This window comes from Ylistrum balloti, unplaced genomic scaffold (genome assembly GCF_031769215.1).
Source record: "Ylistrum balloti isolate Yb309-2 unplaced genomic scaffold, AGI_CSIRO_Ybal_v1 Utg371316, whole genome shotgun sequence".
NCBI classification, from domain to species: Eukaryota; Metazoa; Mollusca; class Bivalvia; order Pectinida; family Pectinidae; genus Ylistrum; species Ylistrum balloti.
Window position 1 is genome coordinate 226,758 of NW_026782702.1, and position 21,709 is coordinate 248,466.

The 21,709-nt window shown below is 36.6% G+C and overlaps 1 protein-coding gene across 1 annotated transcript; it reads right to left on the minus strand.

Annotated features, from left to right (window-relative positions):
- Positions 1–13,338: 13,338 nt before the first annotated feature.
- Positions 13,339–21,349, minus strand: LOC132561962 (monocarboxylate transporter 5-like). Its single transcript, XM_060226681.1, has 5 exons — positions 21,289–21,349; positions 20,089–20,232; positions 19,486–19,629; positions 18,215–19,246; positions 13,339–13,550 (listed from the first exon to the last, which is right to left on the minus strand). The coding sequence occupies exons 1-5, from the start codon at positions 21,347–21,349 to the stop codon at positions 13,339–13,341; spliced, it is 1,593 nt and encodes a 530-aa protein (XP_060082664.1).
- Between the last annotated feature and the right edge of the window lie 360 nt (positions 21,350–21,709).

Here is a 21,709-nt window from a genome sequence, read left to right on the forward strand (position 1 = left end):
CACAGAAGAAGTTGATACAAAGTATTAGTCTTCCCGCTAAGCACTAAGTAAAGACTGATATCCAATTTTCCATTCAGTGATGTTTTATCAGAAAAACAAGGCATCATATACCAATACTGTTAAAACTTAAATCAGGCTTTAATGCCTCTCAACCGGAACTGCTGTCAACCAAACTTTGTCAAATATTTACAAACCCTAGAAAAAATGTCCAACTTTTCTTGAGATTCAATCACAATCCAAATACTGAAACTATAACTTATGTCATAAACAGTTTTTAAAATTGTCTAGAAATGGCGTCAAGTACTGCCATTTCTACCAAAGAATCATATTTTTGTGAAACTTTTTTTTTTAAACATGTTTTTCATATCTATCTATTCTGTCTACATAATATTCACAATGAGGCTACGGACAATGGATGAAGCATACAGTTCTGTTTCCTGTTTTCCTTTGCTGAACAAATACTGTAAACACAAGAACAAAATCAACATTTCTTTATCAGTCAAAGATTTTCCAGACATTTGGAGAAGAAGACTAGGTTTACCAGAAACAGAAGAGAAGTGGCTGGACTACATATGTACACTAGTATGGACATCACAGAATACCAGAGAATATTGTTTAGCTTATAAACCACTTCAGGAACGCAATTTTCCAATAACAATCATTTAATGTGTACATTTAAGTCTGAAGAATGAGTTCATATTTCATTTGGCAAGGAACAGCACTAAGATTAACCTGCAGCTTTGAATGTTTGTTATTTTCAAATAAAATACATTTGCTAATTTGGCTAGTGTAGAAATAAACGAGGTCCTTATTACTACCAATATAAATCTCAAAATGTCCTTAAACTGTTTAATTATTGTGTATACTATTCACATCCATACAGATTCATACAGACTTGTATATTTAATTTTCATAAAATATGAACACAACATATTACCTAGGAGTGAAATTACAACTTTGTTTTTGCTTTAACAACTCAACAATAGCTAGAAAAAGATCACTGAGTAAAAAAACAATGCATGGTTCATTAATTCATTACATAGTAAAACTGTTCTGTAGAAAATACTGTCACTAGATCTCATCAAAAATCATTTTACATTAAAATAAAAACCATGAGTATATCAGTACAAACAAGCAAAATATGTATTTTTTTCTCAATCATATTAGTACTTGAAGGTTTCATAATTTAAAGAGTTATAAAATTATCCAAAAATGAAAATTTTGAGAACTATGATGCATTCTACAATAGATTCCGTTTATCACCTGTAATGTTGGGAATATAATATCATAACATTGAGAAACTATTATAAGTTCTAAAAACAACGAGGTTTTTCTATAGAACTTTGTAAATATAGATTGTAACCAAAGCAGAAATGTATAAAAATCACCAATAACATCAGTACTGATGATTCATATCCTAAACAAGAATTCTGACATACACTATACCTGTGTACCAAGTACACAAGACCTGCGTACCAAGTACACCAGACCTGCGTACCAAGTACACCAGACCTGCGTACCAAGTACACCAGACCTGCGTACCAAGTACACCATACCTGCGTACCAAGTACACCATACCTGCGTACCAAGTACACCAGACCTGTGTAACTAGTATCACTTATTGTTATTTACCAACCTGCTGTTTTCAGTTAAATTTATAAAGAAATATATCTTTATATGTTATTTAACAGGTTAACCTTAAGCACAAATTAATGATGAATCTTATTCCAAATAAGTAAATGCAGTATCCTAACAGTTGAGGACTGAAGGTACACAGTATGTCACTAGTCAAGGTACAATAGTGTACAGTATGTCACTAGTCAAGGTACAATAGTGTACAGTATGTCACTAGTCAAGGTACAACAGTGTACAGTATGTCACTGGTCAAGGTACAATAGTGTACAGTATGTCACTAGTCAAGGTACAACAGTGTACAGTATGTCACTAGTCAAGGTACAACAGTGTACAGTCAAGGTACAACAGTGTACAGTATGTCACTAGTCAAGGTACAATAGTGTACAGTATGTCACTAGTCAAGGTACAACAGTGTACAGTATGTCACTAGTCAAGGTACAATAGTGTACAGTATGTCAAGTCAATGTACAATAGTGTACAGTATGTCAACAGTCAAGGTACAATTGTGTACAGTATGTCACTAGTCAAGGTACAATAGTGTACAGTATGTCAACAGTCAAGGTACAACAGTGTACAGTATGTCAACAGTCAAGGTACAATAGTGTACAGTATGTCATCAGTCAAGGTACAACAGTGTACAGTATGTCAAGTCAAGGTACAATAGTGTACAGTATGTCAACAGTCAAGGTACAATAGTGTACAGTATGTCAACAGTCAAGGTACAATAGTGTACAGTATGTCACTAGTCAAGGTGCAAGTACACTAGTCAAGGTACAATAGTGTACAGTATGTCACTAGTCAAGGTACAATAGTGTACAGTATGTCACTAGTCAAGGTACAATAGTGTACAGTATGTCACTAGTCAAGGTACAATAGTGTACAGTATGTCACTAGTCAAGGTACAATAGTGTACAGTATGTCACTAGTCAAGGTACAATAGTGTACAGTATGTCAACAGTCAAGGTACAATAGTGTACAGTATGTCAACATTTAGGGAGCTGTCTTATTTCTCTAACATTGATTGTGTCTGTTATGGTGGGATTTTCATTCATTATTCTCTGACTAATAAATGACTTTGTTTCTAAATTGAGATATAATGTCATAGCTTGTTCACAATCTCTCATTAGGCACCAGTAACAACTGCCACAAAATCTTGTACAAACAAAATAAATGAAGACCACAAACCATTATGTTATATATCTATCATATTCATGAAAGTTCGTGTAATGACTAAGAAAATCTGAAGTTTTTAAAAAAAATAAACATGTAAACAATTGATGACTTGTTGGTATACTTGTTGACAACAAACATAAAAACATCACCAACATTTATGATGTATAACAAAAGTTATGTCTTGGGTTACAATAAACATCACACACATAATATACATCATCTACATGCTACACTGTTTGGGTATGTACATTGTAAATACATAATATTTTTCTCACAACAATTTCACAGATTTTTTTTGTGGTTGTTGTTTAGATAAAGTAGAAAAAATACTATCTTAGATTTGTATTGGATAGAAGATTTCTGTCATTTAGTCAAAACAGAAAAAGTTTCAACTAACTAGACTGAAATTTTGAAAATAGCAATTTGACCCTGTTAAGGCCCCACTCCTCAGGCACCTGAGTATTGGGGACCATGTAATTGCCATCTAGGTTCATCTTAGAGCATGCAAGATTTCTGCAAAATTTCATTCAAAGTGGTTAAGAGGTTTTAGAAGAGAAATGAGATAGATTGCAAAATGTGTCAATTGTAAATGGTCAACAGATGCCGCCCAACAAAAGACACTTATCAGGTGACCTAGATAATCACCTCATTTCACAACAGATAACAACATACCAATAACTAGTTCATGCATCTGTCATACATGTATTTTTGTATGTATTTTTGTTTCCGATGATACTGTAGAAACAAAAATGTGACAGTAACTTAACCTTTCTTCACCTCCACCATCACTTAAGACTTAAATCTAATATCCATATCATAGACAGCGGTCACCATACCTGTTGGTGATTCTCTACTTACCAAAAACAAATTTTACAATATCTTTACAAAAGGGTAGTGATTAGCTACCATCTTCTGAAGTACATGGTCATATACAGAAACCATGGTAACAACTGAAACACTCACCTAGGCTTTGAGTGAAGCACCTTAAAACATGATTTACACTAAACATTCCCTCAAAATATGACACACCTTCAACAAGTTGAAATGGGAAGTTGATATACACAACCAACATTTTGATATGACACATCTCTTTTTTGTCAAGTTAAAAAACAAACACACACCATAAACATCTTTAATACTCTGACACACCTTCATACAGTACATCAGTAATACTCTGACAGACCTTCATACAGTACATCAGTAATACTCTGACACACCTTCATACAGTACATCAGTAATACTCTGACACACCTTCATACAGTACATCAGTAATACTCTGACACACCTTCATACAGTACATCAGTAATACTCTGACACACCTTCATACAGTACATCAGTAATACTCTGACACACCTTCATACAGTACATCAGTAAATACTCTGACACACCTTCATACAGTACATCAGTGACACAATACTCTGACACACCTTCATACAGTACATCAGTAATACTCTGACACACCTTCATACAGTACATCAGTAATGACAGACACACTTCATACAGTACACAGTAATACTCTGACACACCTTCATACAGTACATCAGTAACACACTCTGACTGACACCTTTCATACAGTGCAGACACACATCAGTAATACTCTGACACACCTTCATACAGTACATCAGTAATACTCTGACACACCTTCATACAGTACATCAGTAATACTCTGACACACCTTCATACAGTAATACTCTGACACACCTTCATACATCAGTAATACTCTGACACACCTTCATACAGTGACACACATCAGTATATGACACACCTTCATGTACACAGTAATACTCTGACACACCTTCATACAGTACATCAGTAATACTCTGACACACCTTCATACAGTACATCAGTAATACTCTGACACACCTTCATACAGTACATCAGTAATACTCTGACACACCTTCATACAGTACATCAGTAATACTCTGACACACCTTCATACAGTACATCAGTAATACTCTGACACACCTTCATACAGTACATCAGTAATACTCTGACACACCTTCATACAGTACATCAGTAATACTCTGACACACCTTCATACAGTACATCAGTAATACTCTGACGCACCTTCATACAGTACATCAGTAATACTCTGACACACCTTCATACAGTACATCAGTAATACTCTGACACACCTTCATACAGTACATCACACACACCTTCATAGTACATCAGTAATGACACACTTCTGACACACCTTCATACAGTACATCAGTAATACTCTGACACACCTTCATACAGTACATCAGTAATACTCTGACACACCTTCATACAGTACATCAGTAATACTCTGACACACCTTCATACAGTACATCAGTAATACTCTGACACACCTTCATACAGTACATCAGTAATACTCTGACACACCTTCATACAGTACATCAGTAATACTCTGACACACCTTCATACAGTACATCAGTAATACTCTGACACACCTTCATACAGTACATCAGTAATACTCTGACACACCTTCATACAGTACATCAGTAATACTCTGACACACCTTCATACAGTACATCAGTAATACTCTGACACACCTTCATACAGTACATCAGTAATACTCTGACAGACACACCTTCATACAGTACATCAGTAATACTCTGACACACCTTCATACAGTACATCAGTAATACTCTGACACACCTTCATACAGTACATCAGTAATACTCTGACACACCTTCATACAGTACATCAGTAATACTCTGACACACCTTCATACAGTACATCAGTAATACTCTGACACACCTTCATACAGTACATCAGTAATACTCTGACACACCTTCATACAGTACATCAGTAATACTCTGACACACCTTCATACAGTACATCAGTAATACTCTGACACACCTTCATACAGTACATCAGTAATACTCTGACACACCTTCATACAGTACATCAGTAATACTCTGACAGACACACCTTCATACAGTACATCAGTAATACTCTGACACACCTTCATACAGTACATCAGTAATACTGACACACCTTCATACAGTACATCAGTAATACTCTGACACACCTTCATACAGTACATCAGTAATACTCTGACACACCTTCATACAGTACATCAGTAATACTCTGACACACCTTCATACAGTACATCAGTAATACTCTGACACACCTTCATACAGTACATCAGTAATACTCTGACACACCTTCATACAGTACATCAGTAATACTCTGACACACCTTCATACAGTACATCAGTAATACTCTGACACACCTTCATACAGTACATCAGTAATACTCTGACACACCTTCATACAGTACATCAGTAATACTCTGACACACCTTCATACAGTACATCAGTAATACTCTGACACACCTTCATACAGTACATCAGTAATACTCTGACACACCTTCATACAGTACATCAGTAATACTCTGACACACCTTCATACAGTACATCAGTAATACTCTGACACACCTTCATACAGTACATCAGTAATACTCTGACACACCTTCATACAGTACATCAGTAATACTCTGACACACCTTCATACAGTACATCAGTAATACTCTGACACACCTTCATACAGTACATCAGTAATACTCTGACACACCTTCATACAGTACATCAGTAATACTCTGACACACCTTCATACAGTACATCAGTAATACTCTGACACACCTTCATACAGTACATCAGTAATACTCTGACACACCTTCATACAGTACATCAGTAATACTCTGACACACCTTCATACAGTACATCAGTAATACTCTGACACACCTTCATACAGTACATCAGTAATACTCTGACACATACAGTACATCAGTAATACTCTGACAGACACACCTTCATACAGTACATCAGTAATACTCTGACACACCTTCATACAGTACATCAGTAATACTCTGACACACCTTCATACAGTACATCAGTAATACTCTGACACACCTTCATACAGTACATCAGTAATACTCTGACACACCTTCATACAGTACATCAGTAATACTCTGACAGACACACCTTCATACAGTACATCAGTAATACTCTGACACACACACACATCAGTAATTGACACACCTTCATACAGTACATCAGTAATACTCTGACACACCTTCATACAGTACATCAGTAATACTCTGACACACCTTCATACAGTACATCAGTAATACTCTGACACACCTTCATACAGTACATCAGTAATACTCTGACACACCTTCATACAGTACATCAGTAATACTCTGACAGACACACCTTCATACAGAACATCAGTAATACACTGACACACCTTCATACAGTACATCAGTAATACTCTGACACACCTTCATACAGTACATCAGTAATACTCTGACACACCTTCATACAGTACATCAGTAATACTCTGACACACCTTCATACAGTACATCAGTAATACTCTGACACACCTTCATACAGTACATCAGTAATACTCTGACACACCTTCATACAGTACATCAGTAATACTCTGACAGACACACCTTCATACAGTACATCAGTAATACTCTGACACACCTTCATACAGTACATCAGTAATACTCTGACAGACACACCTTCATACAGTACATCAGTAATACTCTGACAGACACACCTTCATACAGTACATCAGTAATACTCTGACACACCTTCATACAGACAAAATCATTACAAAATAATAAAACTAAAATTTGATATTTAAGTGTATATTGAGCATTATGTTTTTTATAAATAGTAACAATTAAGAACATTGGGTTTATGGTAAATAGATCTAAATATAAGTAGTTAAACGTAAACAAAATAAATGATGAAGAAACAGCTACTTAACGTTTGATATGTCCACACTTCAACAGATCAAACAAATTGGATGTTGATCTGAGGAAAATACACAATCTTGTCTAATAGATAGGTTTGTGATGTAAATATAACTTAGAAAATGGAGGAATATTGAACACAAAGGTAATGTCATTTATATATCACAATTAACCTTGATACTCTTACACTTCAACTGAAAGTGGCCTGGACTTTTTCTTACAAGAGAAAAGATCAGGAGGGATCTTAGTGCCCATCATCATTTGATCTTCATTTTTCTTGAACAGCTTAATTTTCATCCTTTTTTCTCCTCTGTTTTTTACTCTGAATATATTAAATATTACCATTTCTCTTAAGAAATAGTGATAGTACTATTGTTTTTCTGATTAGTACCATGATAAATCAAAATCAGGCTCAACTAAGGATGAAGGGGACTTACATACAAAATTTGAGAGGCAGCCATGCAGTGCTTCATAAGAAATAGCTATAACAAACTTTCATTGTCAAACTCAAAGATGGCCAGTTGTAAAGAGGGCACAACTTGAGACCAAGGGAACTTATATATTGAAATTTGAAAAGGATCCATCTGGTATTTCTCAAATAAAAATGCTAACAAACTTTCATTGTCAGAATCCAAGATGGCCACTTCTCTGCCATATTGTTTCTGATCAATTAAAAATCGAATGGCCACAACTAAGGATCAAGGACAGCACATATGCATGAAATCTGAGAAAGATTCACCAGCATTTCTCAGGAAATAGCAATAACAAGAATTTTAATGCATGGATGGACAAACGGATGTACGGACGAACAGATAACAGACAATGGATGTTGGGCAATGTGAATAGCCAACTATCTGATGATGACATGCTCAAAAGTAATGACCTTTAACCTTTGAGGATAGTAATTCATTTCCATGGCTACAAAAAAACTCATCAAATCCTTTAGTCATTCCTACTAAATCACTTTTGTGACTTTATTGTGACTTTGACCTGTCTTTTCCCTGGTTAGGTGATTGTCCATTTAAAGGATCTGACCTAGTTACAACACTGGACCAAGTAATCTACATGTTTTCCAATTAGCATAAAGTCAATTAATATTACGACAAAAAATTTAATTTCTTCTTCTGAAACATACCTTAATTTGTAGCTCTTTGGCATTTACAAAGTTGATTTCAAACAAAATCAGGTGAACCCATGAAAGCACAGTTTTCACATTGAGCTGAGGATGTCATCACTACTTTGTACAGATCACCTACCAAAAGGGCTTTGGCTAGGTAATTACAAGTTTACCGTCTCCAGGATTCTTCCTATCACTAGCCAGACACAAATGTTAAGTGATCATGTGATGAGGGGGCTGGCTTTAATCTTTGGGTGAAACTTCCGAGATTTGATATAGTTGAAGAAGACTGTGTCAGTCCTAATTCTGCCTCAACCTGATGATGAGATGTGACCTTATCACTTTGGTACAATTAATAAACTTCAAGTAGATCTAATTTCCTTAAAAAAAAAGTTCTAACTTTTTTCTATCTGTTTATCTCTGGTGGTGTATATTGTGCCTGCTCTGTTAAGAAACGTCAGAGAGATCTTTAAAAGGCAAGACTTGATGGCTCTCACACATGCCAGTGTTTAAAAGTGCCATCTAACTTTAACATCATGAACTTGACCATTTGCGGTTTGGGGTTAGGGTTAGTAAAATGCTGGTGTCATTTTCATGCATGTTTACGTGAGGCGTTAACCAAATTCAAACACTAATAATGCCCTACAAATGTCCTTGAAACCTGTAATTTCATAACAGACGATTAACATATAAAATCTATAACATCCATCTTTCCCATATTTGATTCTTGTTAAATGCTTGCTATTTTTAATGACTGTGAATAAATCCCCCTGGAATATCACCAGCTATTCAATACTATTCAGTGTTGTTGTCTTAGCCTACATGTTCTGTTAGATGCAGAGCACATCGTGCCAATCATGTCTTACTAATGGAGCAGTCCTAACTACCCGATAAACCACGCCCCACATATCTTGGTATTATCGTGCCAATCATGTCTTACTGATGGAGCAGTCCTAACTACCCGATAAACCACGCCCCACATATCTTGGTATTATCGTGCCAATCATGTCTTACTGATGGAGCAGTCCTAACTACCCGATAAACCACGCCCCACATATCTTGGTATTATCGTGCCAATCATGTCTTACTAATGGAGCAGTCCTAACTACCCGATAAACCACGCCCCACATATCTTGGTATTATCGTGCCAATCATGTCTTACTAATGGAGCAGTCCTAACTACCCGATAAACCACGCCCCACATATCTTGGTATTATCGTGCCAATCATGTCTTACTAATGGAGCAGTCCTAACTACCCGATAAACCACGCCCCACATATCTTGGTATTATCGTGCCAATCATGTCTTACTAATGGAGCAGTCCTAACTACCCGATAGACCACGCCCCACATATCTTGGTATTATCGTGCCAATCATGTCTTACTAATGGAGCAGTCCTAACTACCCGATAGACCACGCCCCACATATCTTGGTATTACTACTGCTGTGGATGACTAGCCAAAGACAAAAGCTCTCGGAATGCCAGTCCCTACAATAATCTCTATCTGTGAGGAAATAAACTTCCACTGACATATAACATATCGACTAAATACCTAAAAATGATGACAAAAAAGGACTAGAAACATTTAACAAAGAATAGAATGATCGACGGCAAGATTTCAAAATCATCTGGTGTGACAGGATGTTGGGGCGAGATCAGGAAGGCAAATATAATAATCTTTTGTATAATTTTAAGTACTGAAAAAAGTCCCTAAAATACACCAGTACTGACCACCTCCTGGACGCCTGAAGTACAGATCTTATATCAAATGTCAATAAAACACACCAGTAATGACCACCTCCTGGACGCCTGAGGTACAGATCTTATATCAAATGTCAATAAAACACACCAGTAATGACCACCTCCTGGACACCTGAGGTACAGATCTTATATCAAATGTCAATAAAACACACAAGTACTGACCACCTCCTGGACGCCTGAAGTACAGGTCTTATATCAAATGTCAATAAAACACACCAGTACTGACCACCTCCTGGACGCCTGAGGTACAGATCTTATATCAAATGTCAATAAAACACACAAGTAATGACCACCTCCTGGACGCCTGAGGTACAGATCTTATATCAAATGTCAATAAAACACACCAGTACTGACCATCTCTGGGACACCTGAAGTACAGATCTTATATCAAATGTCAATAAAACACACAAGTACTGACCACCTCCTGGACGCCTGAGGTACAGATCTTATATCAAATGTCAATAAAACACACAAGTAATGACCACCTCTTGGACGCCTGAGGTACAGATCTTATATCAAATGTCAATAAAACACACCAGTACTGACCATCTCTGGGACACCTGAAGTACAGATCTTATATCAAATGTCAATAAAACACACAAGTACTGACCACCTCCTGGACGCCTGAAGTACAGGTCTTATATCAAATGTCAATAAAACACACCAATACTGACCACGTCCTGGATGCCTGAAGTACAGATCTTATATCAAATGTCAATAAAACACAACAGTACTGACCATCTCCTGGACGCCTGAAGTACAGATCTTATATCAAATGTCAATAAAACACACAAGTAATGACCACGTCCTGGACGCCTGAGGTACAGATCTTATATCAAATGTCAATAAAACACACCAGTAATGACTTGTCTCCTGGACGCCTGAGGTACAGATCTTATATCAAATGTCAATAAAACACACCAGTACTGACCACGTCCTGGACGCCTGAAGTACAGATCTTATATCAAATGTCAATAAAACACACCAGTACTGACCACCTCCTGGACGCCTGAGGTACAGATCTTATATCAAATGTCAATAAAACACACCAATACTGACCACGTCCTGGACGCCTGAAGTACAAATCTTATATCAAATGTCAATAAAACACACCAGTAATGACCACCTCCTGGACGCCTGAGGTACAGATCTTATATCAAATGTCAATAAAACACACCAGTACTGACCGTCTCCTGGACGCCTGAAGTACAGATCTTATATCAAATGTCAATAAAACACACCAGTACTGACCGTCTCCTGGACGCCTGAAGTACAGATCTTATATCAAATGTCAATAAAACACACCAGTACTGATCACCTCCTGGATGCCTGAAGTACAGATCTTATATCAAATGTCAATAAAACACACCAGTACTGACCACCTCCTGGACGCCTGAAGTACAGATCTTATATCAAATGTCAATAAAACACACCAGTACTGACCGTCTCCTGGACGCCTGAAGTACACCTGAAGTACAGATCTTATATCAAATGTCAATAAAACACACAAGTACTGACCGTCTCCTGGACGCCTGAAGTACAGGTCTTATATCAAATGTCAATAAAACACACCAGTAATGACCACCTCCTGGACGCCTGAGGTACAGATCTTATATCAAATGTCAATAAAACACACCAGTACTGACCACCTCCTGGATGCCTGAGGTACAGGTCTTATATCAAATGTCAATAAAACACACCAGTACTGACCGTCTCCTGGACGCCTGAGGTACAGATCTTATATCAAATGTCAATAAAACACACCAGTACTGACCACCTCCTGGACGCCTGAAGTACAGATCTTATATCAAATGTCAATAAAACACACCAGTACTGACCACCTCCTGGATGACTGAGGTACAGATCTTTCATAGCATGCTTTTAAAATACATAGAACTGATCACTACTGGACGCTTAAGGTACAGACCTTATACAGAAAGTCCCTCAAATACATCAGTATTGAACATCTGCTGGACATCTAGGGTAGAGACCTTATAGAGAATTCCTTTGAAATACTACGAGTAATGACTGCCTACTGGATGACTGAGGTACAGACCGTTTATAAAGGGTCCCTAAAATACACCAAAACTGACCGCCTACTGTACACCTGAGGTAATGATCTTATAAAGAATGCCTGTGAAATACAATATTAGCTGACCACCCAATGGACGCTAAAGGAAAACACCATATACATGTATGGAATGTCCTGAAACACATCAGTACTGACCACATTCTGGACAGGTACACACCTTCTAGAGAATGTCCCTATAATACCACAAGTACTGACTGTCAACTGGACATCTGGGGTACAGATCTTAAGTAATGACCGTCAACTGGACGTCTGGGGTACAGATCTTAAGTACTGACCGTCAAGTGGACGTTTAGGGTACAGATCTTAAGTAATGACCGTCAAGTGGACGTCTGGGGTACAGATCTTAAGTACTGACGGTCAAGTGGACGTCTAGGCTACAGATCTTAAGTACTGACCGTCAAGTGGACGTCTGAGGTACAGATCTTAAGTACTGACCGTCAAGTGGACGTCTAGGGTACAGATCTTAAGTACTGACCATCAAGTGGACGTCTAGGGTACCGATCTTAAGTACTGTTCTTCAAGTGGACGTTTAGGATACAGATCTTTAATAGAATGTCCTTAAATACACCAATACTAGCCCCCTACTGGAAGATGATTACAATTTACATGTTTTATTTTACAATAAGTTAATACATGGTAATTCTCCCACAATAGTGGAGTTTTCAATGTTCTGTTATAACCCTACTCCTTCAGCCAAATGTTATGTGTTGGACCCTGGACTTAATTGAGAATAATTATGACATGTCCTGTCGAACCTTGTTTTGTGAAGACACTTTCCAGTTATATATAATCTCATGACTGATATCACTTTGTTGATTCTCCGTTTTCTGTGGACCTTTTATCAACCATAGTCGATGCATCCATGATGGTAGCCTCATCTGGTGATGGTTCAACAGTTGTCTCAAACAGTCGCACTATCATGGGATGTATGAAGAGAATAACTGCTCCAAAGATCATACAGAAACCATTGAGGTAAGTCAGTGTTTGGAAAGACCGAGTGACTTTCTTGATGTACCCTGGAAAACATCAAATATAGAAATAAAGTTCAGTTGTTTCTACACTGAAATGATTCCGAAAGCCTCCAGCAAAATAACAAGATTTCAAAAGTACCTAGGGAAAAGCTTTCTTTCATAGTACATGCTGTAAACAATATCATACTGAGACTTGAAACGACTTCAAACAAAATCTGGAAAGACAAAGTGATAGTAACTGACCTGTCCAAGATAATTGCCTGTCAGTCATTTTCTTTTTCTGATCAACTCCAAAAACATAAGGGCACAACTAAGTCCCATGGGGAACTCACATATAATATTTTATAAAAAATAAAAATCATCATCTCAAGTAATGGTGATAACAATGTTCACAGTCATAATCAAAGTTCCTCAGACACATATTTCTAATCAGTCAAAAATTTGAAGGGGTGCAACTAGGGACCAAAGGGAACCTACACATAATATTTGAGAAAAGTCCATGAAGTATTTCTCTAGAAATAGTTCTAACAAATCCAAGATGGGGGCCTTCTGGCCATCTTGTTACTCCAATCAATTCCAAAATGCTTCATGCACTAGGGACAAAGTCAAACCTATAGAGTGGTTCTTATCACACACTTCTCCAGAAAAAACTGTTTATTTATTACACTATAATCTCAGATGTACACAAACCTGATATAAATATCACTTATGTTTATATATGTACTGGATGTAGGTGGTAACATGTAAGTAGGTCAATAACAAGAAATCATTTTATCATACAAGTACTGCTGTCCTATATTTAGTTAATGTGTGATTTTCAAATATAAACAAAAGTTCTATGATATACTACAATGATGACCTAAATCATAAAGAGTTTTTTTTGTCCAAATGTACTTGTGACACCTCCATTTTTTTAATGAAAAAGATCTTGTCATCAAGGTGACCCAGTGGCCCCTCACATCTCTATTCACTGTGCCAGTTTTCACAGTTTGTTTAAGGAAAACAGTAGCATACCTAGGATTAAGGGAATTAGAACAGAACATTTAGAGATTCTCACATTCCCGTATGCAGACAACACTTTTCTGGCATTAGAAGGATCAGGTAAATCAATCAGAGAAACTTTAAGATAATTACATATTTTTGAAAATATATCTGTTTAAAAATGAATGTACATGTAGATAATTTTTGTTAGTATTTGATATGCTGCAGAGTTTAATCTTATGTACATGGAATTGAATTAGATTTGAACTTCATAAGCATTCTTAAACTAAATTTTGACTAGAAAATGTCTGTTGATTGTGAAATAATAGTGAAACGAAAGAGATGATTTTGTTAATTTGTATGAAGTTTCATACTTAAATTGACAAGTTGATTTAACGTACATGAATTTGGAATTTTGTTCTCTGGAAAAAATGAGGGAGTATATTAGTTCCTTATGCCTTAAAACCCACAAGTACCAAATTATGTAGAAATAAGATGATGTTCCTCTTTTTTGAGTTATCTCCCCCTGGTGGCCATCTTTTTTTAGAATGCCGAGAAATTCAAGACTGCATGAGGTCTTTCCATACTTGATATTTGTATGAAATTTCATGAAAATTGCCTTCTGAATGAAGTTGTTAGATGGTATATACTGATTTGGGACGCGATGGGATGGGACGCGACGGGACGGACGGACATACGCAACGCTATATGCCCCCGGCCATAAATGGCGGGGGCATAAAAACTGTAACATTAACTAGTTTAATCAGCACATTGAAGAAAAGGAAGCTAACTCCTATGAGTAAAATTCATATCAACAAGTCACTGATGACATCCCAAGTTAACCACTTATTTACTTACTTAATTTATCGCTTCCAAATCCATGTGAAAAGGCGATCAAGAAAACTAATAAGATTTCATTGAATTTTTAGGGTATAATAAAACTGATCAAATGACAAGAAACATTGTTCAGGATTATTGTAAGTCTGAAAATGTAAAATTTAAATGCTTTCATGACCTGTCTTCAATAACAATGGGTAATAGGATTGTACGACGCTGGAGTTAATGGACGTATATCATAAAGGAAAACACAGATATTGATCTTTCATTGAATACTGGTGGTGAATATATATTAAAATGTAGTAGCTTATGTACAAATAATTTGGAAGGATGTTTTCATTGCCTGGTATAAATTAAAAAACTCTAGGGAAATAAAAAAAAAATATACAAAAAAAGAACATTCTTGATTAAGTACATTTGGACTAAAATATACAGCTGTGCCAGGTAAACCTGTTTTCTACAAATCATGGAAAAGACCAGGGATACATACGATTGCTGATCTCTCGAAGGATTCAGACAATATTTCTTTCTCTATATTTGAAGAATTTTCACAAAAACATCATTTGCATACAAATTTTCTTCAGGCCCAAAGACTAATATCTCCAATTTGCATATGTCTGTCTGACCCTTTACCTCAAAGTATCCTCCTTGTTATTCAGCCGTTCCTACCACAGAATATAAAGGCTTTCCTCTACAGTATCAATGCTCCCAAATTCTTTTACAACATTTTAAACAAAACAGATACTGTAGCCACTTGTCAATTACAAGGGTCGTCATGAAAAATAATAACATGCAATAAGGGAGTTATGATTCTTGTGCACTGCTCTCCTTCATGTTTATATCTATCTACTTCTGAAGTTTTATGTTGACATCTCTTATAGTTTGAGTGAAATGCTTCAGACAAAATTTAAGTTTAAAAAATAACAAAGGACAATCAATAATTCCTAAACAAGGAGTCCCAAAGCGTGGCATTATACCCCGCACCCAGCTGTTGGTGTAAAACCCCAATATGATACATATATACTGGTATAACAAGTTGTGATGTTACTCAATAACAAAAGGCACAACTAGGGCACTAACTTAATATATACAAGTTTTGTGAAGATGAGTTGAATGGTTTTTAATTTATAGCCTGGAAAAGCCCTCAGATGGATGGTTGGATGGATGGAGACGGACGGACAGACGGATGCACACATGCACGCACGGATCACAGACCACAAACCACAGATGTAGGGCAATTTCAATAGCCCACCATCATCAGGTGGGCTAAAACTGTGATGTTTTTATCTAACAGGAGCGACGGAAACAGTCATCATTGTTACACTAAATATATCATTGTGAAAACTTTCCATAGGCAGATACAATATGAATTTCATGTAAAACATATTTTTTACTGTTTATGTTCAAATGTTCCAAGTAATGACAAGAGGCCCAAGGAACTAAATGGTAATCTGAGTGAACTCACAAACAGAAACAATTGTATAAAAAAGAGAAAATGAGAAAAGCTACTAGTACAGGGACAGAAATTTTACTTTCAGATCCATCTATCCATGAAGAGCATTTCATTCTACAATATCTGGGAATTGAAATTTCAGCTCAAAAATGTCATTTTCCTACATGAACTATAGTTATTTTTACCACATCCCCAGGGGGAAATGTGAGACCCTGGAGTCATGAAATTTACAAGTTTGATAAAGCATCTTAAGACCCTTCTTCCTATGAAGCGTATTTGTTTCTACCATAAATTGATAATGAGAAGAAGAATAATGAAATTTCAATCAATTTTACCTTTTTTGGCCCTGCCCCTCGGGCCCCTGGGGAATGGGACCATATTTTCTATAACTTTAGTTAACCTTTGACCATGGAAGGTTTCTGCCAAGTTTCATTGAAATAAGTACTGAGGTTTTTAACAGAAAGTCAAAAAGGTAAATAGTTTACGGACAATGGACGCTAGACAACTGACAATAGACGCTAGACAACTGACAAATGGACAATAGACAACTGACAAATGGACACTTGACAACTGACAAATTGACACTAGACAACTGACAATGGACACTAGACAACTGACAAATGGACACTAGAAAACTGACAATGGACGCTAGACAACCGACAAATGGACCCTAGACAACTGACAATGGACACTAGACAACTGACAATTGACGCTAGACAACTGACAATGGACGCTAGACAACCGTCAAATGGACGCTAGACAACCGACAATGGACGCTAGACAACCGACAAATGGACGCTAGACAACCGACAATGGACACTAGACAACCGACAAATGGACGCTAGACAACCGACAAATGGACGCTAGACAACTGACAAATGGACGCTAGAAAACTGACAATGGACGCTAGACAACTGACAATGAACACTAGACAACAGACAATGGACGCTAGACAACTGACAATGGACGCTAGACAACCGACAAATGGACACTAGAAAACTGACAAAGGACGCTAGTCAACTGACAATGGACGCTAGACAACTGACAATGGACACTAGACAACAGACAATGGACGCTAGACAACAGACAATGGGCACTAGACAACTGACAATGGACACTAGACAACAGACAATGGACGCTAGACAACAGACAATGGACACTAGACAACAGACAATGAACGCTAGACAACTGACAATTCCAGACAAAAGGGCTATTTCAATAGGTTACCATGAGACAACCAAAAAATGTTCACGTACATGATGCAATGTTACAGTTCTATCATCCTGGATATACATCTGTTGTAAACCGATACATTTTCTTGTAGGTTGCCTATTAATTTCTGGTTTAAACTAAAGATAATTGTTTACTTCCTCAGTTTTACCAGACACAGGAAATGCTAATGCTACTGACACTAACTTTAAAAGTTGGTTATTCTCACCTTCAAATGGCTGTCCTATAGCAGCACCGAATCCCTGGATAAGTAGGATCATACCTAGAGCTCTAGGCATAACTTCCAGGCCCACGAGGTCAATCAGCACCACAGCATTGATAGCAACATAAGCACCGCCCGAAAACCCGTACACAGCAACATGGATGGCCATCCACCAATAGGTAGTGGCAATTCCGTATAAGATAATGTTGGAACCACAGATAACACACATCACAGACATTATCTTGTATCGCTTACAAAGATTCAAATCTCCTAAAACACCAATGAATATACGACCTAACAGGTCGCCAATGCCTGACATGGACACTAACCAGGTCTTCCTGTGTTTATCAATGTCCTTGGAGGCAGCATCAATAGGCATGAATATGATGAAGTTAAAGTAGCCGAAGAACAGAAAGAAACTGACCAGTGTATATATGACAACTACCGGGTTTTTGAACTCCGACCAGTAGATCAGTTTTGGACAGTTCAGTCCACATGCAACCACACTATTGGAGGACTTCTGTTTTTTCGTTTCTGGCTGTAGTGTGTCCGGGATTACGACTTGCCCTAGACTTTCCATTGAGCCCATCATTAGACTTCCAGTACTAGAAAGATGTCCATATCGCATGTCGGTTTTTAACAAAGCAATCTCCCCTACCTCAACATTGTGACAGTTCTGCTTAGTCTCAGGCTTGCTGTCAAGGCATGCTTCCTTTTCATTACAGTTTGCCTCAAAATTTGAAACATTGTTTTGATCAAGATATTTTGCCTCCACATCTCTGCTTTTCCTGTTGGTGTAGAAAGATATGGGTCGGTAGAGACACCCAAAGATACAAAGATTCAGGTAGAAACCACCCAGAAATAAGAAAGTTCCTCGAATGGTGTAGGTATCAAGGAGGTATTGAAGAATGGGAGGAATCGCAAACTGGCCAACACTAGCACCAATGAGAGCCAAGGCATTTGCCAAAGACCGTCGTTTCTCAAAGTAGTAACCAAGCATCACCAAACCGTTGCCAAATAAACAGGCATTGGACAGACCTGAAAAACAAGATTGTGTAAGTGTTTGTAAGATGATAAGATGGTATGGTATTTGAATAACGCTGAAGTAATATTATATAAATACTTATATATGGGCTTAATGACATAGATATGCTGTTGTTTCAGCTTGCAAACAGTTAGCAGGAGAGCTTCAGAAATGTTTAATGAATGTTTGTGTCAGATAGACAATAGTTGTAACTGGGGAATGTCAGCTAGGGTGTACCTTCAGTCAAACATACCTGCAAAGATTCCAAACATGCAGATAACGTACTCAATGCTGAGGACAAAGTAACACATAGCCACTCCAAAACAGCCCATCATTCCACCAAAAATCACGACGACACGCTGAGAAAAGTGCTGGCCAAAGGCTAAACCAAATGGAGCTGTAAAAAATATATATAGAAAATAACGGAGATGTAAAAAATATATATAGAAAATAATGGAGATGTAAAAAATATATATAGAAAATAATGGAGATGTAAAAAATATATATAGAAAATAATGGAGATGTAAAAAATATATATAGAAAATAATTGTGATGGTTGTAATGCCTTGCTGTATCCAATTTCACTCCATCCAACAAGTGAAAACATGTTACAAAAAAGAATTCAAATTCTTATTTTAAATTTAATTGAAGAGAAATGAAAAATTGTGTTTTTGTGTACACAAATGATGAAATAATTCATATTCCTACAATCTTTGTTTAAATGAAAACAGTTTTGTGCAAAAGTCAGCCATCTTGACTCTACCACAGCCAACTATATAGCCAATGCTGTGGTTTTATTTACATAAAATGATAGAGTTAAATATAACTTAAGTCTGATGGAGTATCCTATACTCACAGGCGAGTGTGTAAATGCCACCAGCTACACCCATGACAAGGGCGGCTGTGGGAATGTCTGTGCTGAAGTAGACGACAAGCTCCTCCAACATAATACCAAAGGACTTAGCTATACCGACCATAAAAAAGTTACAGCCAAAAAAACCTGCAATCAAAAAATTTTTAAACTGGAAACAATTGAAAAAAATATAGAAGCAAATCTTGGCCTCCATCATCGTATATGAATTGGTTCTATGTAAGTCAGATAATCTCCCTTTTTTATTCTTAATGTTTACTGACATGAAACGTAATGGTAAATCAATAAACAAGGAAAGTTACTACAATGTTTACCAACAGATATCTGTCCAAATACACAGCCAACGACCAAGAGAAATACATAAATGAATATTAAGAACAATTTTAAGGTACTTTGCAAAAGAAAGTAATGAAAAACTTCAACTACATTGTACATATAAAAATTCAAAATTGCTTTCCATCTGTCTGACATTGATTTTTAATCACTTCTAAACTGGAATATTTGATAAAGATCTTCTCATCGAGAAGAAATATTCTATTTCTTTGTGGGATAAGAAGCTGGACATGTTTGATGACTGCTTGACTGTCTGCTGGTTCCGTTGTTGTAAATCTTGTTCTCATATGAGAATATGACATTACTTACTTGGATTGACCAAGGTTTACATGGTGGGCGTCACCGATGAAGCAGAAGATGCTTACTCTTTCAGAACACCTTATCCTTTTTCAGAAGTTTGTATGTAAATATTTCTTTTTGGATTATGATTATGTTGACATCTTGGTAGTTTCTTGGTTTTTTTTATATTCAACATTTATCAGTAATTCATCTTTCTAAAATTTTAAAGATTGCCACTTGGGACCATGAGATCGAATGATAACCATAAAATTTTACAGAAAACTGTCTAGTATTCCTGAAGAAAAAGCAGTAAGAAGAATATTTTGGGATGGATAGCAGAAATCATGATGAAAATCATGAAATAAACCCAGAAATGTTCTTCTAAATAACATGGAAGACAGACAGAAGCTTCAGATTCAGATAAAATCACAACTTTACAGCTTGAGCTGTGGCAAGATTCACTATTCAATCTTTGGTTAGCTAAGCTTGTAACTAAATATTGTTGTACTTAATTACAAGTTTACATTCAGATAAAGTATAGGTCTGCATGGTTGTGATATTAGTTAATCTTACCTAAGACCACCATCCAGCCCCAGCCCCCGTCTAGGGGAGGTGGATGTGAGTTGTCTCCCATGGTTTAATCGGAACTCATGTATACCTTTAACAGAAGAATCACAGTATCATGTCTACAGATAAGAAATCAAATAATTGCACTGTAAATATGGCGGTAACTTAAAAGTTGAATTGTTGCCAAAGATCCTTTGTCTGTATAAACATATCATAACAACCAGAGATCCTACAGTGATCTTGGATCTTTATTAGTTCTTTATCAATTGTATCATTTTTCATCTTAATCATAAATATTATTGTATTGACAGGTACTCTAGATAAAAATCATATTTCAACAAACTATACCTATCAAATTAAGATGTTTTTAGTATCAATATCTTGATATACTAAGCACACAACAGACATGACAGTAAAATCACAATGC

What these genes read in the sequence shown, in the direction of transcription:
- LOC132561962 (XM_060226681.1), bottom strand. Translation starts at nt 21,349, where the DNA reads ATGGGAGACAACTCACATCCACCTCCCCTAGACGGGGGCTGGGGCTGG. An exon ending in GGGCTGGATGGTGGTCTTAG is followed by an intron (nt 20,233 to 21,288) that starts GTAAGATTAACT and finishes TTTTGATTGCAG; the next exon opens with GTTTTTTTGGCTGTAACTTT. An exon ending in CATGTTTGGAATCTTTGCAG is followed by an intron (nt 19,247 to 19,485) that starts GTATGTTTGACT and finishes CTTGTTTTTCAG; the next exon opens with GTCTGTCCAATGCCTGTTTA.